The 15,331-nt window shown below is 40.9% G+C and overlaps 1 protein-coding gene across 1 annotated transcript in view; it reads left to right on the top strand.

Moving 5' to 3' along the window:
- LOC144689615 (synaptojanin-2-like) overlaps positions 1–15,331 on the top strand; it is a 283,459-nt gene that overhangs the window by 70,559 nt on the left and 197,569 nt on the right. Inside the window, 1 exon segment of the mRNA XM_078556842.1 lies at positions 3,298–3,381. Coding sequence (XP_078412968.1) covers positions 3,298–3,381 — 84 coding nt within the window.

Raw genomic sequence — 15,331 nt, 5'->3', positions numbered from 1 at the left:
CCCCAACAAACAGATGTTCCACCTGTAATCATTGTAGAACTGTGGTCCTCGTTGTGATTGATCAACCAAGGATGCAGATACCAGATATCTGTGTCGGAGTAGATAACACTGAACTGCCTGAGCCTGAGGAGGTACCTAATGTTGCTGCAGTTCCAGAAAATGAAGATTCAGTAAGAGATTCCAAAGTCGTGGAGCTACAATGTTCCACCCGGATCAGGAAACCACCTGAAAGACGGAACTTATAATTTCATAACCAATGTATATATTTGTAATGTCATGAATGTAGTTGTTCTTGTAAATACAAATTGTAAAAAAATTAAAGGGGGTGGAATATAGTAACTGTAGCTTTAAGACTTATTGTACTATGTAGTATCGCGTGACAGTGTGAACAAATTAGTCCAAAGCGCAGGAACCTTAGGGGTGGAGTTTGTGTCTAGCTGTGTTTCTTGATGGAAGCATATAACTGCTGCTGAAGCCCTGTAAATAAAGTTCACTGTTCTTATGAGAAACTTGTCAGGAAAATCAAGTCCATAACAATTAGGAAGAGCCAGCATGGATTTCTAAAGGGGAAATCATGTTTAACTAACTTGCTGGAGTTTTTTGAAGAGGTAGCAGAGAGGGTAGATGAGGGTAATCCTGTTGATGTGATGTACATGGATAGTAGCAACGTGGACACAAAATTGGCTGAGTAATTGGAAACAGAGGCCAGTGGATATTTTTCAGGCTGGAGGAAGGTTTAGAGTGGAGCTTCTCAGGGGTCAATATTGGGACCTTGCTTTTCCTGATATATTAATGATTTAGATCTTGGTGTGCAGGGGACAATTTCAAAGTTTGCAAATGAAATGAAACTTGGGAGCATTGTAAACTGTGAGGAGGACAGTGTAGAACTTCAAAAGAACATAGACAAGTTGGTGTGGGCAGATAGGTGGCAGATGAAGTTCAATTACAGGAAGGACGTAATAGCTCTGGAGAGAGTGAAGAGGAGGTTTGCAAGAATGTTGCCAGGGTTAGAAAAGTGTAGCTATGAGGAGAGATTGGATAGGTTGGGGTTATTTTCCTTAGAGCAAAGAAGGCTGAGAGGTGACTTGATTGAGATGTACAAAATTATGAGGGGAATAGATAGAGTGGACAGGATAAAATTGTTTCCCTTGATGGAGAATTCTAGAACCAGGGGACATAGATTCAAGATAAGTGGCAGAAGGTGTAGGGGGGACATGAGGAAGAACTTTTTTTACACAGGGGGTAGTGGGTATCTGGAATTTGCTGCCCAAGTTGGTGGTAGAGGCAGAAACTCTAAACTCTTTTAAAAAGTACCTGGATGTGCACCTAAAGTGCTGTAAGCTGCAGGGCTATGGGGCCAAGTGCAGGAAGGTGGGATTAGAGAGGGCACCTGGGTGTTCTCGGGCTGGCATGGACAAGATGGGCTGAATGGCCTCCTTCTGTGCTGTAACTTTTCTATGGTTCTGTGGTTCTAATGCGGAGAAGTGTGAGGTGATGCATTTTGGCAGCAAGAACATGGAGAGGCAATATAAAGGAAGGGGTATAATTCTTAAGGGTGTGCAGGATTAGAGGGACCTAGATGTATATGTGCATAGATCATTGAAGGTGGCAGGACAGGTGGAGACAGCAGTTAATAAAGTATACACTATCCTGGGCTTTATTACTAGGGGCATAGAGTACAAGAACAGGGAGGTTATGATGAGCTTATGTAAGAGACTAAATTTTAAGAGACCCTTTTTTTACTCCGTTCTGTTGAAGAGTCATACGGACTCGAAATGTTAACTGTGTTCCTCTCCGCAGATGCTGTTGAGTTTTTCCAGGTATTTTTATTTTTGTTTTGGATTTCCAGCATCTGCAGTTTTTTGCTTTTATATAAGAGACTAGTTAGACCTCAGCTAGAGTATTGTGTATAGATCTGGGCGCCACATTATAGGAAAGATGTTGAATGCATTGGAGAGAGTGCAGAAGGGGTTTACAAAAATGGTTCCAGGGATGAAAAACTTGAATTACGAAGATAGACTGGAAAGGCTGGGACTGTTTTCCTTGGAGAGGAAAAGGCTAAGAGGAGATTTGATAGAGGTGTTCAAAATCATGGGGGGCGGGGTGGGGCTGGATAGAGTAGATAGGGAGAAATTGTTCCCACTCGTAAAAGGATTGAGAACAAGAAGGCACAGATTTAAAGTGATTTGCAAGAGAAGCAATTGTGATGCAAGAAAAAACATTTTCACACTGCGAGTGGTTTGGGTCTGGAATGCACTGCCTGGAAGTGTGTGGAGGCAGGTTCAGTCAAGGCATTCAAAAGGGCATTAGATGATTATTTTAATGGAAAAATGCGCAAGGTTACAAGGGAAAGGCAGGAGAATGGCACTAAGTCATAATAAAAACAAAAATACCTGGAAAAACTCAGCAGGTCTGACAGCATCTGCGGAGAGGAGCACAGTTAACGTTTCGAGTCCTTTTGTTAACTGTGCTCCTCTCCGCAGATGCTGCCAGACCTGCTGAGTTTTTCCAGGTATTTTTGTTTTTGTTTTGGATTTCCAGCATCCGCAGTTTTTTGCTTTTATCTAAGTCATAATGCTCATTTAGAGTGCTGGTGCAGACACGATGGACCATATGGCCTCCTTTTGCATCTTAACAGTCCTGATCCAAAGCAGATTCAAACTTGCACCAAGATTTGAAGTGGATCCTATAGAAATTTGGGCCTAGAAATTCAGCTATAACTTTCGGGTGGTTAACAGCCTACAAAGCTCCCTATATGACAGGGACATTGATTACCCGCCATATTTGATCAGGTCGATCTACTTGCAGCATGAGCACATACCTGAAATATTTAACTGGGGAAATTATTAAATTATTAGGACCCATTTTCAACTTTTGATTGCTTCAGCTCTCTTGCCATGTGCTGAATTTTCACATTCAAAAACGCTACCCAGCGGGAAAGCCCCCATATTCACCTCAATGTGGATTAAGGAGAAGCAGGGGCATTCCTCCTGACCTATTGGAAAAGAATGCAGGCTGTTGCTGATTGCTGGTACCCCACTGTTCTCTCACCCCTCAATGCTCCCCTACCACCATCTCCCAGGGAATTTGTAGACCAGTAACTCTAAATGTTAAGCGAGTTGAAATCAGCATGGGTATCTAACGTTCATTTCAGAAATTAAGGTGTATTAAGTTAGAAACGCAGAACCTTTTTTAATAGTTTCATTTTACTGATGTCTAATTTGGGATGTTTTTGCATGTGTCATGGAATTTTTTTTTTGGTTTCAATCTAAATTTATCGTTCTTTTCTGATCCTAGGTAATTTACTTGGATGATGCAGTGTCTTCCTTTGTCCAGATACGAGGATCAGTCCCATTATTTTGGGAGCAGCCCGGAGTGCAGGTAATGTGGTACTGGTTTAGTTTTTCTTGTTCAAATCAAGAAATTCTCTGCACTGTGTATATACAACTGAATGAAATATAAGTACAGACAGAGATAGGAGATTGCAGCTTCATTTGGTGGCAGTAGATAATTGCATTACCTATTTAAGCTTTGTTCTTGTGGTTTATTCTCATCAGAACTGTTTTCTTTGAATGACAACCATTGTACACACTAGGGTACTATTATATATAATTGCAGTCATCTAGCTCACTCGTTCAAAAAGCTTCCAAAAATAGAAACAAAATTCAATTCATTACCATCCACATGCATTTTCTTTGTTATGTTAAGCATACATTCCATGTTTGTTTATATTAATCTGTTGGAACTGAATGATGTCTCACCCACAAATTATCAAACATTATCAATGTCAGATAGAATTTCTGAACTACAGTTAAAACATTATAATGATCAGGAGAAGAAATATAGGATAAATGGCACTTGCAGGTGAGATTGATTTAAGTTAGGGAAATTTGTGCAGAGTCTGCATTACCCTTTCTGCCCTTCACATTTGAATCCAGTGACAAGATGAGGTTGAAACTTCGGGAGATGGTGAGAGTTGCATTGGACGGCTATCAGTATCTGATACACCTATACTGAAGACCTGAACTTTCAACAAAGCCTTGTAACCATGCCTTCTTAGCTGGAGAAGTTAGCATGTCTATCCAGTCCAGAGCAGTTCTGGGGCATGGATGAGAGTGTCTCTATCAGCCAGACCTAGTTTAGCTCAGGAGTCGTGTGAAATGTAGCTGCCGCCATTGACAATTGATTATTTGGAGCCGTAGGTGGAGTTGTGTAGCAGTGAGAACCAAAGATTGGGGACCATCTAAGGAAGGTGGCATGTATCCTTGCAGATATCTGCAATTCATATAAGTCCCTTAACCATAGTTAACTGTTGAGTTCATTGGGGTGAAAAATTGATCACTGCAGGACACCAGGACAGGAATCACGACACAAACAGAATGTTAAATCCATGCTGCCTGTTGATTAACATGCTTGCCATGTATAGCTTGCATTAGGTTGGAGTTATTGAGTATATTCGAGGCTGAGATAGACTTTTTTTCATCGACAAGGGAGTCGAAGCTTATGGGGTCAGGCAGGAAAGTGGAGTTAAGGCCACAATCAGATCAACCATGATCTTATTGAATGGCAGAGCAGGCTCAATGGGCCGAATGGCCTACTCCTTTTTCTTATGTTCTTATGATCACTAACTGTGCTGGTCATTGGCTGCAGATACTAGGATCTGGGTTCCAATTGGGTGTCCATGAGGCTACCTAATGCAGCCAGCACGTTTTAAAAGGGAGGTGCATTGTGACTGCAACAATGGGAAATTGTGAGTTCAAAGGCTAAAGGAAGCTTTCCAGGTATGAAAGTGGTTATTGTTGAGATGAATATTAGGAGCATGGTTGCTTGGACATGGATGCAGTACAAGAAGACGTTTAATTATCTGACCGTAGTTGTCACAACTTCAAATGCACTATCATTTACAGAAACATAGCAGCAGGAGTAGGTCATTCGGCCCTTCGAGCCTGCTCTGCCATTCAATATGATCACGGCTGATCCTCTATCTCAACACCATACTCCCGCTCTCTCCCCATACCCCTCGACGTCTTTAGAGTCAAGAAATCTATCTATTTCCTTCTTAAATATATTCAGTGACTTGGCCTTCATAGCCTTCTGTGGTAGAGAATTCCACAGGTTCACCACCCTCTGAGTGAAGAAGTTCAAAGAACAAAGAAAAGTACAGCACAGGAACAGGCCCTTCGGCCCTCCAAGCCTGCGCCGATCATATTGCCTGTCAAACTAAAACATTTTGCACTTCCGAGGTCCGTATCCCTCTATTCCCATCCTATTCATGTATTTGTCAAGCTGCCTCTTAAACACCCCTATCGTACCTGCTTTCACCACCTCCTCTGGCAGTGAATTCCAGACACTCACTACCCTCTGCGTAAAAAACTTGCCCCGCACATCTCCTCTAAAGTTTTCTCCTCTCACCTTAAATCTATGTCCCCTAGTAATTGACTCTTACACCCTGGGAAAGAGCTTCTGACTATCTACTCTGTCCATGCCACTCATAATTTTGTAAACTTCTATCAAGTCGCCCCTCAATCTCCGTCGCTCTAATGAGAACAATCCGAGTTTCTCCAACCTCTCCTCATAGCTAATAACCTCCAGACCAGGCAGCATCCTGGTAAACCTCCTCTGCACCCTCTCCAACGCCTCCATATCCCTCTGGTAATGTGGCGACCAGAATTGCATGCAATATTCCAAGTGTGGCCTAACCAAGGTTCTATACAGCTGCAGCATGACTTCCCAGCTTTTATACTCAATACCCCTGCCGATGAAGGCAAGCATGCCATATGCCTTCCTGACTACCTTATCCACCTGCGTTTCCACTTTCAGTGACTTGTGGACCTGTACACCCAGATCCTTCTGCCCGTCGATGCACTTAAGGGTTCTGCCATTTACTGTATAATTCCTACATGTATTAGACCTTCCAAAATGCATTACCTCGCATTTGTCCGGATTAAACTCCATCTGCCATTTCTCTGCCCAAGTCTCCAACCGATCTATATCCCGTTGTATCCTTTGACAATCCTGTTCATTATCTGCAACTTCTCCAACCTTAGTGTTTTGTATAAACTTACTAATTAGCCCAGTTACATTTTCCTCCAAATCATTTACGTATACTACAAAAGGTCCCAGCACTGATCCCTGCGGAACTCCACTAGTCACAGTTCTCCATTCAGAAAAGCACCCTTCCACTGCTACCCTCTGTCTTCTATGACCAAGCCAATTCTGTATCCATCTTGCCAGCTCACTTCTGATCCCATGCGACTTTACCTTCTGTACCAGTCTGCCATGAGGGACCTTGTCAAAGGCCTTACTGAAATCCATGTAGATAACATCCACTGCCCTTCCATCGTCGATCATCTTTGTCACTTCCTCGAAAAACTCGATCAAGTTAGTGAGGCACGACCTCCCCTTCACAAAACCATGCTGCCTCTCACTAATATACCCATTTGCTTCCAAATGGTAGTAAATCCTGTCACGAAGAATCTTCTCCAATAATTTCCCTACCACTGACATAAGGCTCACCGGCCTGTAATTTCCTGGATTATCCCTGCTATCCTTCTTAAACAATGGAACAATATTGGCCATTCTCCACTCCTCTGGGACTTCACCCGTAGCCAGTGAGGATACAAAGATTTCTGTCAAGTCCCCAGCAATCTCCTCCCTTGCCTCCCTCAGTACTCTGGGGTAGATCCCATCTGGCCCTGGGGACTTATCCACCTTAATATTCTTCAAGACACCTAACACCTCTTTTTTGATCTCAACATGATCCAGGCTATCTACACACTCTTCCCTAGACAAATCGACCACTAAGCCCTTCTCTTTGGTGAATACTGATGAGAAGTACTCATTTAGTATCTCTCCCATTTCTTCTGGCTCCACACACAGATTCCCACCTCTGTCCCTGAGTGGGCCTACCCTTTCTCTGGCTACCCTCTTGCTTTTTACATATGTATAAAAGGCCTTGGGATTTTCCTTAATCCTGGTTGCCAATGACTTTTCATGACCCATTTTAGCCCTCCTGACTCCTTGCTTAAGTTTCTTCCTACTTTCTTTATATTCTCCACGGGCTTCATTTGTTCGCAGCCTTCTAGCCCTTACGAATGCCTCCCTTTTCTTTTTGACTAATCTCACAATATCCTTCGTTATCCAAGGTTCCTGAAACTTGCCATACTTATCCTTCATCCTAGCAGGAACATGCTGGTCCTGAATTCTTATCAACTGACGTTTGAAAGCCCCCCACATGTCAGTTGTTGATTTGCCCTCAAACATCCGCCTCCAGTCTAGATTCCTCAGTTCCTGCCTAATATTGTTATAATTAGCCTTCCCCCAATTAAGCACCTTAACCCGAGGACTCCTGTTATCCTTATCCACCAGTACCTTGAAACTTACTGAATTATGGTCACTTTTCCCGAAATGCTCTCCTACTGAAACTTCAACCAGCTGGCCGAATTCATTCCCTAATACCAGGTCCAGTATTGCCCCTTCCCTAGTTGGACTATCTACATATTGTCTCAGGAAGCCCTCCTTGGATGCACGTTACAAATTCTGCACCATCCAAACCCCTAGCATTCATCTTCATCTCAGTCTTAAATGGCCTACCCCATATCCTGAGACTGCGACCCCTTGTTCTAGACGTCCAGTCATAGGAAACGTCTTTCCTGCATCCAATCTCTTCCACCCTGTTCGAATTTTATACATTTCAGTGAGTTGGCCTTTCATTCTTCTAAACTACAGTGAATATAGGCCTAGTCGTCCTAATCTCTCCTTATACGACAATCCTGCCATCTCAGGAATCAGTCTAGTGAACCTTCGGTACACTCCCTCTGTGGCAAGTATATCCTTTCTTAGGCAAGGAGACCAAAACTGCACACAATATTCCAGGTGTGGTCTTATCAAGACCCTGTACAGCTGCAGCAAGACATCCTTGCTCCTGTACTTAAATCCTCTTGCTGCACCTGCATGCTTGCATTCAGTAATCGACGTACACCCAGGTCCCTTTGTACGTTAACATTTCCCAATCTATCACCATTTAAGTAATACTCTGCCATTCTGTTAAAATAGGTAACTTCACACTTATCCATGTTATGCTGCATCTACCATGTATTTGCCCACTCACTCAACCTGTCTACATCGCTTTGAAGCTTCTTAACACCCTCCTAATTGTTCATATTAACACCTAGTTTTGTGTCATCAGCAAACTTGGAAATATTACATCTGGTTCCCTCATCCAAATCATTGATATATATTGTGACTAGCTGGGGCCCAAGCACTGATCTCTGCGGTACCCCACTATCCACCGCCTACCATTCCGAAAAAGACTCATTCATTCCTACCCTCTGTTAACCAATTCTCAATCCATGCCAATATATTACCCCCAATCTTATGTGCTTTAATTTTACACACTAACCTCTTATATGGGACCTTATCAAAAGCTTTCTGAGAATCTAAATATGCCACATCCGCTGGTTCTCCCTTATCAATTCTGCTAGTTATGTCCCCGAAAAACTCCAGTAGGTTTCTCCAACATGATTTCCCTTTCATAAATCCATGTTGACTTTGTCTAATCCTGTTGATATTTCCTAAGTGTCCTGTTATCACATCCTTTATAATAGACTGGCATTTTCCCTACTACTGATGTTAGGCTAACCGGTCTGTAATTTCTATTTTCTCCCTCCTTTTTTAAATAGCGGGATTACATTTGCCACCCTCCAATCTGCCGGGATTGTTCCAGGGTCTACAGAGTTCTAGAAGATGACAATCAACGCTTCCATTATTTCCATAGCTACCTCCTTTAGTTCCCTGGAATGTAGATTATCAGGCCTTGGGGATTTATCGGCTTTGAGTCCCATTAATTTCTACAGCACTATTGTTTTAGTAATACTAATTTCCTTCAATTCTTCCTTCTCACTAGACCCTTGGTTCTCAAGTATTTCTGGGAAGTTATTTGTGTCTTCTTCTGTGGAAACGGAACTAAAGTAGTTGTTAAATTGCTCTGCTATTTCCTTATCCTTTATTACAAATTCTCCCACTTCGGACTATAAGGAACATATATTTGTCTTCTCTAATCTTTTTCTTTTTACTACTCATAGAAGCTTTTACAGTCTGCTTTTATGTTCCTTGCAAGTTTACTCTCATGCTCTACTTTTCCCCTCTTAATCTCTTGGTCCTCCTTTGCTGAATTCTAAATTGCTCCCAATCCTCATGCTTGCTACTTTTTCCAGCAACTTTATATGGCTTGTCCTTGGATCTAATACTACCCTTAATTTCTTTTGTTAACCCATAGTTGGACCGCTTTTCCTGTTGTTTATTTGCACCAGAAAGGAACGTATAACTTGCAGTGCATGCATTTCTTCCTTAAATATTAGCCATTGCCTATCCACCGTCATTTAATGAAGTTCCCCAATGTATTGTAGCCAACTCACCCCTCGTATCTTTGTAGTTCCCTTTGTTTAGATTTAGGACCCTAGTTTCAGATCAGACTGCTTTACTTTCTGTCCTAATGAAGAATTCTATCATTCTATGGTCACTGTTCCCTAAAGGACACCGCAAAACAAGATTATTAACTAACCTCTTCTCTTGCACAATACCTAATCTAGCCTATTCTCTAGCTGATTCCTCGGCGTACTGGTCTAAAAAACCATCTCGTACACGTTCTATGAATTCATCCGCCACAGTATTATTGCTAATATGGTTTTCCCAATCTATATGTAGATTCAAGTCACCCATGATACTGTAGCACTCTTGTTACATGCATCTTTAATTTCCTGTTTAATGCCTTCCCCTACCTTACCTCTAATGTTTGAGGCCTATAGACACCTCCCACTAATATTTTCCCCCTACTGTTGCTTCTTAGCTCTACCCAGATTACATGAAATTTTCTGAGCCAATATGCTTTCTCATTGTTGCACTGATTTCATCCTAAACTAACAACGCCACCCCACCTCCTTTTCCTTTTTGCCTGTCCTTCCTAAATACTGAATACACTTGGTCATCCTGCTGCCATGTCTCCGTGATCGCCATCATATCGTGCGCAGTAACATCTATTTGCGCTGCTAATTCATCCTCCTTATTGTGAATGCTCTGTGCATTGAGATACAGTGCCTTCAGACTTGTCTTTTTAACATTTTTACACACCTTTGTTGTACTATGGCCCTATTTGCTGCTAGCCCTTGTTTCCTCTACCTTCCACTTTCTCTGCTTTCTACTTTTCTGTGTTTCATTCCTATCTTTGTTTCCCTCTCTTGTGTCTCCCTGCTCAGGTTCTCATCCTGCTGCCATTCTAGTTTAAATCCTCCCCCACAGTACTAGCGAATACCCCTGTGAGGACATTGGTCCTGGCCCTGCTGGGGTGCAACCCAAATCCCTCCCTCCCTATGCCATCTCTCCAGCCATACATTCATCTGGTCTGTTCTCCTAATTCCTGATGTTGCTAGCGTGAGGTATTGGGAGTAATCCTGAGTTTACAACCTTTGAGGCCTTTCTTTTTAAAAACAATGCATCAACTATCTCATTGGTGTTATGACGCAGCAGATGATGTGTGCCAGGCAGACCAAATCCATGAGGGAAACTTGATTGCAGTATCACAATGGTTTTGCAATTTGTATTTATTTCGATATGCATGCACTGAATTCAGGAGTAATTAGTCCATCAAGACTTTTAGAGATTTTTAAAAAACTAAATTAAAATATTTATTAACAAAAGGAAAGATTTCAAGCACATACATAGGACTACAAATTATTTACTATTATAATAACTCCTAAAATTCCTAATTAACCTGACTCTCAGTTACACCCCCTTTAAGGCAATGGTCCAAAAATAGATTTTAGATTTTAAACAGATCCAGCAAATTGACACAATACCCTGGACAGTGGAATTCCAAGTGGCTTTTCTCCAGCTTCAGATTTGGTAGACAGCAGACTTATGCACAAATGCTGGAAGCTTTTATGACTATATAATACACTTCAGTTAGATCTCACAAGGCCTTCTCCTGTCACATAGCCTCATTCTCCTTTATATATGTTTCTCTCTTTTTAATATGTGAATTCCTTTGTTGCGTATGTCTTTGAAACTGTATCTTCCTCACAAAATTAAAAACTTCCATGTTGCTAGTATTTATTGCCAGGAACCTTTGGGAAAAATAAACACATTCCTTAGCCTTGCTTATCTGGCTAGTTGTAAACAGACTAAAATCCCTTTGAAATCTAAATCTCCCTTCATCGATTTAAAAATGCAAATTCTCTTCACGCCTTACATGCTAAGCCAGCATTCATGTTTACTCATTAGCATATAAAGCACTTAACTTCTTTTAATGAGTTAAAGCTTGCAGTCTACCTGACTCCAAGGGCTGAATTCTGCGTTCGGCGAGCAGGGGTGGGACTCGCTCGCCGATGTGTAAAACAATGCAAGGTGATGTCGGGCAGGTGCCCTGATGTCACTGCGCATCATTTAGATGTTCAGTTCAGTGGCGCACAGCCGAACTGTCAAAGGGCTATTAAGGCCTGTTAAAAAGTAATTTAAACAATTAAATGAGCTGCCCATCCAACCTTAAGGCGGCCTTCGCATTTTTCATGGAACCTCATCTACGGGCGGGATGAGGTTTCATGAAATGTTTAAAAATTCAATAACATTTTTTAAAAAAATTATTGATATATGTCCCAGCTCATGTGACACTGTCACATGAGGGGACATGTTTTATAAATTTTCAAATACTTTATGTAGAAATTTTAAATTTAAACAAATCTCCCTGAGGCACCCCTGTGCCTCGGAGATTTCTGTGCTTTCTTTCGCGTGCATGCGCGAGAGAGCGCACTCCCGACTCAGGGAATTCACCCCCCCCCACCACCCGCACAGGAAATGCTCAGTGCCTTAATTGGCATGCCCAAGTAAAATGGTGGTGCGCACCCAATCGGGGGCGCCAATTGGGTTCGTGCTCGCTCCCGCCCGCCCCCGCACAAACCCCTCCCCTCCAATGGGGGTCAAAATTCAGCCCCAAATGTAATTAAATCACACACACAGACAGACTCAACTACTTACCCCCATAAAGCTACTTCATAATAAACCAGAAAAATATGAAAATTATTATACTTTCATGCCACGTCCATCCTCATGAGAAAATGAGCTGTCATATTTTAAAAAGATGGCTCCATTTTCTTAACCCATTTTACACTACCTACTATACTTATCCATATACCCACACTATTACTTTACAAGATGCATGCATTAACATAATATATATATATACAAATCCTTGGTGACAGCAGAGGTCATTTCAGTCCAGCGTCAAGGTTTTAAATGTCCAATTTATTTTGAGCTTTAAACTCCTGACAATGCATCTGCAATTAGATTTTCTCATCCAGCCACATGTATAATCTGTTGATTAAATGGCTGCAGTAATAAACTCCATCTGAACTGCCTTGCGCTTTGGACTCCAAATTGGTCCAGAAATTTTAAAGGATTGTGGCCTGTATAAACAATTGTTTCTGATGAATTGTTTGCAACATAAGCCTCGAAATGTTGCAGTGCTAACACCAGACCCAGAATCTCCTTTTCAATTGTTGAATATTTGCTCTGTTGTATATTCAACTGTCAAATGCCTTCTGACACTTCTGTGCCCATTGAAGCTTCTTGTTCTTTTTTAATATTTCAGTCAACCACATAGCTAAACTTTGGTACAAATTTCCGGTAAAACCCACTCATGTCCATAAATCTCAAAACTTCTCGTTTTGTTGTAGGCATGGGGAAATCCACCATGGCTTTGACTTTCACATCTCTCAGAGTCACCTTACCATGTCCAATGGTATGGTCTAGCTATGTAACTTGCACTTTTACAAATTTACTTTCAGCTAGGTTCATCACCAAATTAGCTTCTTGTAGTTGATTTAAATAATTTTTCCAGATGTTGTAAATGCTCCTCTCACGTTTGACTGAAAACTATCAAGTCGTCAATATAAACAGCTCAGTTTGCTCAGTCCAGTAATTACTTTGTTTGTCAGTCTTTGAAATGTTGCTGGTGCATTTTTCATACCAAGTGGCATGACTTTAAACTCATATAGTCCATCTCGCATCACAAAAGCCGATATTTCCTTTGTTCTCTCCTAGAATGACACTTGTCAATATATCCTCTCAGCAAGTTAATCTTTGTGATAAACTTTGATTTTCTCACTTTCTGAATGCAATCTTCCAACCATGGTATAGGACATGAATCTGCTTTTGTCACTGCATTCACCTTTCGATAGTCCACATGCAGTCTTGTGTTCCATTGGTTTTGGTACCATCACAATAGGTGAACTCCAGTTAATGCAACTAAACTCAATGATGTCATTTTGAAGCATGAATTCAATTTCTTTCTGTACTTGTGATAACTTTGTTGGACTTAATCTATAAGGATGTTGATTTATTGAAGATAAATCTTCTACACTCACATGTGTAGCAAAATTTGCCCTCCCCAGTTTATTCTCACAAATAGCTTTGTGTGACTGCAATAACTTCTCCAAATCACTTTGACCCTTCTCTGGAAGGTAACTCAATATTACATACAAGTTTTTAAGTACCCCCTCATTATCCAATTTGATTAGATGAAAATCAATTTCAGAATCCTGCATTTCTACCTCTTTCTCATTATCTACCACCACTAATAACTCATTTTGGTCCTTTTCCCTGTCAAAGTACTTTTTAAGCATATGACTCTGCTTCTTTCTTCTATCTGGAGTATTTATTAAATAATTTACTTCACTCAGTTTCTTTTCAATCCTGTCAGGCCCACTAAACCTTGCCTTTAACAAGTCACCCAGTATTGGTAATAAAACTAACACATTTGCCCAGCAACAAAACTACGAGCTGTGTGTCTCCTATCTGCCATCACTTTCACCATTTTCTGTGATATCTTTAAATGTGTCCTAGCTAACTCACATGCTCTGTACAATTGTTCCCTGAGGTTTGGTACATAATCCAGGAGTGTAGTTTGTGAATTTTGACCCACCAATTTCTCATGAATTAACTTTAGTGGTCCCCTTACCTCATGACCATAGACTAATTCAAAAGGACTTAATCCAGTTGATGCATTAGGAGCATCCCTAATAGCAAATAACAAGAATGGAACTCTCCTATTCCACTCCTGTGGATAGTCCTGACTATATGCCATCATCATGGTTTTTAAAGTTTGATGCCATCTTTCCAAAGCCCCGTGTGATTCAGGATGGTAAGCTGTTGACTTAAACTGTTTTATCCCCAAGCTGTTCATTACTTCCTTAAACAGCTGTGACATGAAATCTGAACCCTGATCTGATTGTATTTCTTTTGGTAAACCATATCTTGTAAAAAATTTAGTCAACTCCACAATTCTCTTTGTTGTAATATTTCTCAACAATATTGCTTCAGGATACCTTGTAGATACATTCATTATTGTCAGCAATTACTGATTTCCACTTTTAGCCTTAGGGAGAGGTCCTTCACATTCAATTATGACCCTAGTAAAACGTTCTTCAAATGCTTGAATTGGAATTAAAGGTGCCAGCTTAATCACTGCTTGTGGTTTTCCTATCACTTGACATGTGTGACATGTTCTACAGAATTTGACTACATTTTGCTGCAATCCAGGCCAATAAAAATGTTTTTGTATTTTTGCCTGTGTCTTTCTAATTCCTAAATGTCCCCCATTGGAATTTCATAAGCTATTCTCAGTATCTCATTCCTATATCTAGATGGTATAACAATCTGATGCACTTCCATCCATTTTTCATCTGCTGGAACTTGATATGGTTGTCACTTCATAATTAACACATTACCCTTAAGGTAATAACATTTTAGAATACATTTTGCCTCTGTTTCTGAGTAAGCTGTCTGATATAACTGTTTTATTCATGGGTCCTTCTGCTGTAACTCCCTCAACTGCCTTGAGCTAAACACTTTAGCTGCATTTTCTTCCATTCTTTCTTCCTGAACAACCTTATCAAAGATTGTATCAGCTAATTGAACTTCAACAATTTTTCCCTCCCTCTTGACTTCCTCATCTTCCTGTTTTAACCTGTGAGCTTGTGATTTAATTACCACACATTCTTGAAACAATCCAGGATGCTCTTTCTGCAACACTTCTGTTGAAAACACCTCTACAGGCTGCTAATCTACCCATATATGTGACCCAGCTATATCATTACATGAAACCCAGCATTGGGTAATTCTCCCACTACTCCAACAGTCACCTCACCTGTTTTCCATTTACTCTTTCTGAAGTACCTTGGACCGTTTTATAATGTTAAAGGTACTATATAAATTTCCATTGTTATTTGGAGATCTAGTTGAAATAAAGATGGCACAGAGGACTGGTGCAGGTTAAAGTGTC

The sequence above is a fragment of the Cetorhinus maximus genome, chromosome 14 (genome assembly GCF_964194155.1).
Source record: "Cetorhinus maximus chromosome 14, sCetMax3.hap1.1, whole genome shotgun sequence".
Classification (NCBI taxonomy): domain Eukaryota; kingdom Metazoa; phylum Chordata; class Chondrichthyes; order Lamniformes; family Cetorhinidae; genus Cetorhinus; species Cetorhinus maximus.
This window is presented reverse-complemented; position numbering and strand designations above follow the sequence as displayed.